Here is a 7,669-nt window from a genome sequence, read left to right as displayed (position 1 = left end):
CTCCTCCCAACTAAGGAGGCCCTTCCTAAGAATCGCTGATTTACAAATGGATTAAGAAGATGTTTCCTCCAGCTAAGAGAGGCTGGATCTGTCCATGTAGCTTCCTTTTTAGTCCAACCCCTCCACTTTCTAATGAAGAAGCTGGGGCCCAGGAAGATGGAACAGTGTACCCGTATTGTGTAGCTAGTTAAGTTTTGAAGCAGGCTCATAGTCAGTTGAGAGTGGACAAAGATCCCAGAGGCCATTTAGTCCATCTCCTTCCTTCTGCAGCGGCCAAAGGATGCAAGATGACTCAGATCACATAGGTGTTAATTGTTGGAAACAGGATTCAAACCCAGGTTTTTAAAGAACTTTTAAAGAACCAAGACTTTTTAGACTATCCCACATATTTTACAGATGCTGCCCCATTTGAGCCTTACAACAACCTTATGACATAGGTGCTTAATGCTATTATTATCTTCATGCTATCAATGGGGGAAACTGAGGCTCAGAGAGGCAACGTGTTGGAGGTAGGATTTGAATCCAGGTTCTTCCTGATACCAAGTCCAGCACTCTTCCTGCTTGGCACACTGTCTCTGCAGCGCACAGGGCACTGGGTTCTCAATCCAGCACTGCCACTGATTCTTAAGTCCCTTCATCCATTAGATTACTGGGTTGGATCAGAGCTCCCGGGTCTTAATCTTGCATTTCTGGCCACAAATGTCATTGTAAGGATTCCGTCTGTTAGCTCATAGCAATTTTTCCTCTTTTCTCCTTGTGGAGAAAGAGTCACGTGTGAATCAGGGATGGAACTCTGAGCTTGCAAGACAGGAGCCTCATTTATCTCGAGCCAGGACCCCAGAAGCGACTTTTGCTTTCTCTTACAGAAACAGTGCCAGCTAATAGGATGGCTCAGACAAACCCTCTACCTGGGCCTCTAGGGCCATGGAAGGTAAGCCTGGGGATGGAAAACCAGGGAGTGGATTTCTGTTCACTTTGGGGAAAGGGAATGATGGGAGGTGGGGTCTCAGAGGCTGGGAGAGAGTCCCAGGGCAGGTGGCGTGGCCCAGAGTTAGCTGCCAGGCAGTTGCAGTTGATAGAAGTTGGCTAGCCACAGCGCTGCAGAAAAGCAAGGTCTTATTGCTCAGGCTGTGCCATCCACCAGAAGCTTTGGACCTTCAGCAAAGCCCAAAGCAGTCGATTTATAACAAAATAAATACCTCCATGGCAAGGAGAGTGGGATTCCCTGGCATTCAAGTAAGGAAATATTTTAGAAAGTCATGTTAATGTGTTGGACTGCCTGCCATCTGGGGGAGGGGAAGGGGGCAAGGTGGGGAAAATTTGGAACAAAAGGCTTCGCAAGGGTCAGTGTTGAAAAATTACCCGTGCATGTGTTTTATAAATAAAAGGCTTTAATTAAAAAAAAGAAATCATGTTAAAAATATGATTCTTTAGGCCATCCTAGCTGGCTTCTTGCCCCTAGCAGGGCTGCCCAAAGCCCATGGCTACATATGAGGCAAGACTCAGGCATTTTCTGCTTTTTTGCAAAGAGAATTCTAAAGGCTGTGGTTGGGGTGGGGGATCCTGGGAGTATTGGGGACATATTGCCCCAGGGAGGAGTTATCGTTAAAAGAAAATATAGTCAAAGTGAGACCAAGATGTGGCGACACAGGGGAAGGGACTCTGCTGTCTCTTCTAAAAGAGCTCTCCCTCCAATCAGGGTCCCTGCTCCTTTGCTTCCATTCTAGTCCTTGGCACCTGCCCTTGCTGCCACTGGATCAGAGTGTCCCTGAGTGTCCCCACTTTCAATCCTACATGACCCCCTTGGGGGTCACCAGGACTGATGTCCTTATTTATCATTAATGCCCACTAGATAAAATGAATCTAAAACTTTCTGAACTATTTTGGGTTAACCCCCCTCCCCCCAAACACAAAAAGCCTATCACACAAACTTCTCTTTCCGGTGCCTGGGAGCACCAGGGCTAGCAGAGAGCCCCTCATCTGAGTTTCCCACTTGACAAACGTCTTCCTTCCCATCCTGGATTCTTTGTGTCTCAGGTAACCATCTATGACCAGGAGAACTTCCAGGGCAAGAGGGTGGAGTTCACGGGCCCCTGTCCCAATGTCTCCGAGTGCAGCTTTGACAACATCCGCTCCCTGAAGGTGGAATGTGGCGCGTGAGTATCCAGCAGCCCAAAGACCTCCTCTGGATGTCCCCAGAGCCAGACCGACCCGTGCTCCCCAGGACAGTAGGATGGGCGAGGGAAGGGCCAGTGGCTTTGGGAAGAGGGGCTTCCCGTCTCTTGGGCGCTCCCAGGATTGGCGCTGTTGCCCCATGATAGTCCCTCTCTCCCAGGGTCATTATGAGGATGAAATCAATGTCTGGCACATAGAGGTGGTTAATAAATACTTGTTTCCTTTTCCTGCTTTCCTTCTCTCTCTCCTTTCCTTCCTTTTTTCCTTTTTCTCCTCTCTCCTCCCCTCTCTCTATCACCTCTGCTTTCCTCCCTATCTCCCCTAGAGATCATCTCTCCAAAATGAGAGACAGGTCATGCTCCATTTTGCTGGAGCAAAACCCCACAGTCACAGAATTATAGATTTTTTCACCAGAACCTTGAGAGGAAGCGGGGAAAATGGGCTTGATATTGCCAGGAGATTAAAGAAGCAAGCGTCCCACAAAAAGGTGAGGACAGAACAACCAGATCACTGCCACCGGAGCTGTCCCATTACACAGTGATCCTTCAGTTCCTTTTCCTCTCTTTCCACCTTTTACCCCACAGGTAAAGGCACTTTTCCATACCTCAGGGGCCTAAAACAGTCGTGGGCTTTTTGTAAAGCCCCTCCTTGGTAGGAGGTGATGGCCCCCCGAGTTCTCTGCCTCTCCTGATACAGTGGTGGGCTTTTTGTAAAGCCTCTCCTTGGTAGGAGGTGATGGCCCCCCGAGTTCTCTGCCTCTCCTGATACAGTGGTGGGCTTTTTGCAAAGCCCCATCCTTGGTAGCAGGTGATGGCCCCCCGAGTTCTCTGCCTCAGATCATTCCTAGTTTTGTGCTGGCATAGAAAGACCCTTACTCTCTCCCAGATTGGCTGATAATAACAATAACTAGCATTTTAACATCTGCCAAGAACTATAGGTGCTTACATGTGTAGACTCATTTGATCTTCACACTTACCCTGGAAGGTAGGTGCTATTATATTATAAAGGCAAAAACTGAGTCTCTTTTTAGATCCAGAGCCTTACGTCCTCATATTTGCTGAAGTGTCTGTGGTAGGATTCGAACTCAGATCTTCCTGATTCTTCCTTTTGCACCCTATTTGAGAGATCACTTTGCAAAGGCAGATTTTTTTCCCCTGGAAATTCTCCCATTAATCCAGCCTCACTGGGGTGGCTGGGGGTGGGACACTGTGTGTGCCCTGGCTCCTAGGGACCCAGGCCAGCGGGGCAGGGCGTGGCTGGCCACAGGTGCCTGGGTCACTGGCCGCTGCTGTTGAGACCCGCAGCCAGAGACCTCCCCGTCCTCTGCTCGCTGCCCAGGTCAGAGAAAGCTGGAGGGTTCCCAACTAAACTCCCGGTCTTTCAGGGCCCCCTTGTGGATGGTCAGCCTTTCTGTTCCGACCAGAAACTGGCCCTTTTCTCCTGTGCTGTCTCCTTCACAGGTGGATAAAAGTCACGGCCCACTTTGCCATCCCACTTGAAAGACTGACAGCAGGGAGAGAGTGACTGGCTCACTGATGGATGCCAGAAGGAGAGCAGGAAGGAGTGTAGAGGGAAGAACTAGAGAGTGGGTCAACTAATAATAATGAACACTTTTAGCACATCTATGTGCCAGGCTGGGCTAGGTGTGCCAGGCTGGGCTAGGTGTGCCAGGCTGGGCTAGGTGTGCCAGGCTGGGCTAGGTGCTTTACAGGTATTTTATTTCATCCTCACAACAACCCTGCCGGTAGAGGCTATTATTATCCCCACTTTGCAGATGAGGAAATTGAGGAAGGCAGTTGTGACTTGCCCAGATTAGTATTAAAAATTCAAATATAACTTAAAGCTTCCTCCCTCCAGACCCTGGACTCTATCCCTTGTGTCACCTAAGTGGAGCTTAGTCCTTATGGAGCTTAAGTCACCAGCTGAGTGGAGAAGAGCCCAGAACTCTTGGAATTTTATTCCAGGGCTCTGGATTTGGGTGATCCAAGGAACTGGATGGCACCTAGAATTTCCCTTGGCTCTTCAGGCAATGGCTGTGATCCCTCTGTATTGCAGCTAGTTAAAAGGCAGGGAGGGTGATAGAGTGGTCAAAGACAAAGCCGCCAGATAGTAGAATTAGGTAGAGAAAAACAGAGGAAATTCTCAAGTCAGAGCATTCTCAGGGTCCTGGAGGGTCTCTTAGGTGACTGAAATAGCAGAAAGAGCTTTTAATTTTATCCAAGGAGGCAAGTTTGAATCCCAGCTCTGGGTGATGAGGGGGCGCCATAATGGATAGAGTGCTCCCTGAGTTCAAATCCGGCCTCAGACACTTACTGTGTGACTCTAGGCAAGTCATTTAACCCTATTTGCCTCAGTTTCCTCATCTGTTAAATGAATTAGAGAAGAGGGGCAGCTAGATGGTGCAGTGGATAGAGCACCAATCCTGAAGTCAGAAGGACCTGAGTTCAAATCTGATCTCAGACATTTAACACTTCCTCGCTGTGTGACCCTGGGCAAGTCACTTAACCCTAATTGTCTCAGCAAAAAAAGAAAGAAAAGAATTGGAGAAGAAAATAGCAAACCTCTCCAGAGTCTTCTCCAAGAAAATCCCCCCAAAATAGGATCACAAAAAGTTGGACAAACCTATCAGTTTTGTGACTTTAAGTAAACATTTCCTCAGTTTATCTACTTTAAAAAATCAGATTAGACTAGATGATCTCTACAACTAGATGAACTCTTCCAGATCTAAATCTATAATTTGAGTTCTGATCAAGGAAAGACCAGTTTTCCAAGAAACTCTTAAGCATGTCATTGGAGTCCAGTAAGTTACCCAAACAACAAATAAACCAAAAATTCTATCAATCACCCTCTCCCCATTTGGGTCCCCGGTGTCATCATGGCAAAGCTGTCTCTTAGATGAAATCGTGTAAATTGTAAAAATGTGCATTGTGACTATTTCTTGTTCCATGAGATAAGATCCTGTGGCTGCTGCATCCTGGAAGATTTCCATGGAGCAGTCAATCTCTTTTCATTTTTTTTAATACCTGACTGGGCTCTGACTTGACTTGCCTCTCCACAGACGGGTGGGTTAAGGGCTCTCACTTGACTTGCCTCTCCACAGATGGGTGGGTTACGAACACACAAGCTTCTGTGGGCAGCAGTTTGTCCTGGAGAGGGGAGAATACCCACGCTGGGAAGCCTGGAGCGGGAGCAATGCCTACCACGTGGAGCGTCTCATGTCCTTTCGCCCAATCTGCTCCGCGGTGAGTAGCTTGAAGATCACAGCACGAGTGTGGAAGAGGGATGAGGTTGCCAGGGGAAGAATCGGGGAGGCTCCTTCTCCTCCAGGACAGTGCTCTCATTTGTCCCTGTTCTAGTGGCAGATAAGCTGAAAGCTTCATGGTAGGGGTGACCTAGGTATGAAATGACACCCAACTGGATTACTTTTTCACCTTAAACGTTTCAGAACAGATGGCTGGCAGCTGAGCCCACCGTGTGGTAAGGCAAAGAGGATGTTCCTCGGACAAATTATTCCCTTTGCTATCTTTGGGTACCATCTTGCTTGTTGCAAAAACAGACCGAGTGATTGAAGTCGGTCAGGATGTGCCTCATTCTCTGCCCAGGCCTGTTTTGACCCCTAATATTTCCTTAACTTTCCGAGCGTTAAGAGTTGTCCCACAACAGAACAGGCTGTTTTCTAAAGGTGTGGACTTTGTTACCGGAACGGACAAGGCAGGCTGGGTGGTCATCGGGTGTGGTAAAAGGGCTTCCCACCTTTGAAAGGATGCTCATTTTGAATAAACTGATTCATTTAAAAGGCAATGTGGCGTCATGAGTAGAGGAATTGCCTTGGCCTAAGAAAAACCCAAATTCAAATCCTGCTTCTGATAGCACTGGCTGTGACCAGGAATAATCCACAATTTCTCAGTACCTCACCTGAATCATACCACGAGTTCCTTTCTCTGATGGAACCAGAGGTCTTAGATCATCAAAAAATAAATGCTCATTTAAGGACCTATGAAGCCCTCTCCAGTCCCAAAATATTAATCAAGTAAAGGCTAATCTGGGCTTATATTTATTTCAACTGATTTAAAAGATAGTTTTTACAAAGAATTGAAAACAATGCTAGTTTTAGAGCAACTTGCGGGTTCTCTTATTTTTGGATTACAGAACCATAAGGAATCCAAGATCATGATCTTTGAGAAAGAAAACTTTATTGGCCGCCAGTGGGAGATATGCGATGACTACCCCTCCTTGCAGGCCATGGGCTGGTGCAACAATGAAGTTGGTTCCATGAAGATACAGTGTGGAGCGTAAGTGAGAAACGGGCTTCAGGCCTCAGTGGACTCATACCCATGAGTGTTTCTTTTTTAATGAGTTTTTATCATTCATGATAGGGAATCTTTATGTGTATTTGGAGAGTATTGGACCGGAAGCCAGAAGACCTTGATTCAAATCCCAGTCCTGCCATTTAGGATCTGCGTGACAACTCCCTTTAGCTCCATGGGCCCGTTTCCTAAATTGGCAAAATGGGGAGGTTAAACAAGATGATCTCTGAAGCTTTTTTTTTTTTTTTTTTTTTGCAACTCAAATCCTGTGAGCATTGCTCACAGAAATGTCTTCATGGAGTCATATTACACTTACTCACCATTTTAGCACTAAAGATGCCTAAAAATGCCTTTAATTTTAAACTTATTAATGGGGCTTTTGAGGTTCTGAGTTCCCTTCCTCATATCATATAAGCAATCACGTAGTTCCTCATTCATGTTCTAGTCCAAGTACAGCAAGTACTTTTCCGCTATATAGGAAGAGGGGACACCAAAGCATTTTGGGGTGAGATCAGACTCAGGACATCTGTGAATTAATGTTTCACAAAATCAACTACATTTCTCAGCTTGGGTTCTAGTAGGATTTCTAGTTGAGTCTCCAAGAAAGATCTGGCTGTCTTTCCTTTTCAGTAATAAGGTGACTATTTGGGCTTTTCCAGATGGGTCTGCTACCAATATCCTGGATACCGTGGGTACCAGTATATCTTGGAGTGTGATCACCATGGAGGAGACTATAAGCACTGGAGAGAATGGGGCTCTCATGCCCAGACTTCCCAGATTCAGTCAATCCGCCGCATCCAGCAGTAAGGTTCCCTGAAACAAGGGAAGTTACCAGTAATCTAAAACCATTCTATTACTTGCTTTGAAAAGAATTAATGGGTTTCATTGTACTGCTCATAAGCCATCACTTTTGATTGTGAACTACTAAAAATTCTCAATAAATGTCATTAAAAGAAAAAATAAAGACCAAAGTTTGCAGGGCTCAAGAGTTAGTTATAACCATCAAGGGTCCATTTCTATGAAGTCAAAAGTGCTGAGTTTTAGACTTAAATGGTGTTGCCTTCACAGGGCAAAAGTATTAATGGAAATGAATTCTACTATTTTAAAAGACATCTAATATCCTTTGTGTCAATTGTGACACAATATAGGGTAAAGCTTTGATCATTAATGCTTTTGCACTGACTTCC

The 7,669-nt window shown here is 46.1% G+C and overlaps 1 protein-coding gene across 1 annotated transcript; it reads left to right on the top strand.

Annotated features, from left to right (window-relative positions):
- Positions 1-786: 786 nt before the first annotated feature.
- On the top strand, positions 787-7,463 carry CRYBA1 (crystallin beta A1). Its single transcript, XM_051992269.1, has 5 exons — positions 787-931; positions 2,038-2,156; positions 5,276-5,417; positions 6,325-6,467; positions 7,142-7,463. The coding sequence occupies exons 1-5, from the start codon at positions 887-889 to the stop codon at positions 7,287-7,289; spliced, it is 597 nt and encodes a 198-aa protein (XP_051848229.1). The 5' UTR covers positions 787-886; the 3' UTR covers positions 7,290-7,463.
- Positions 7,464-7,669: the final 206 nt, after the last annotated feature.

This window comes from Antechinus flavipes, chromosome 4 (assembly GCF_016432865.1).
Source record: "Antechinus flavipes isolate AdamAnt ecotype Samford, QLD, Australia chromosome 4, AdamAnt_v2, whole genome shotgun sequence".
NCBI lineage: Eukaryota > Metazoa > Chordata > Mammalia > Dasyuromorphia > Dasyuridae > Antechinus > Antechinus flavipes.
Note: the sequence above shows the minus strand (reverse complement) of the source record. Positions and strands in the feature narration are given on the sequence as shown.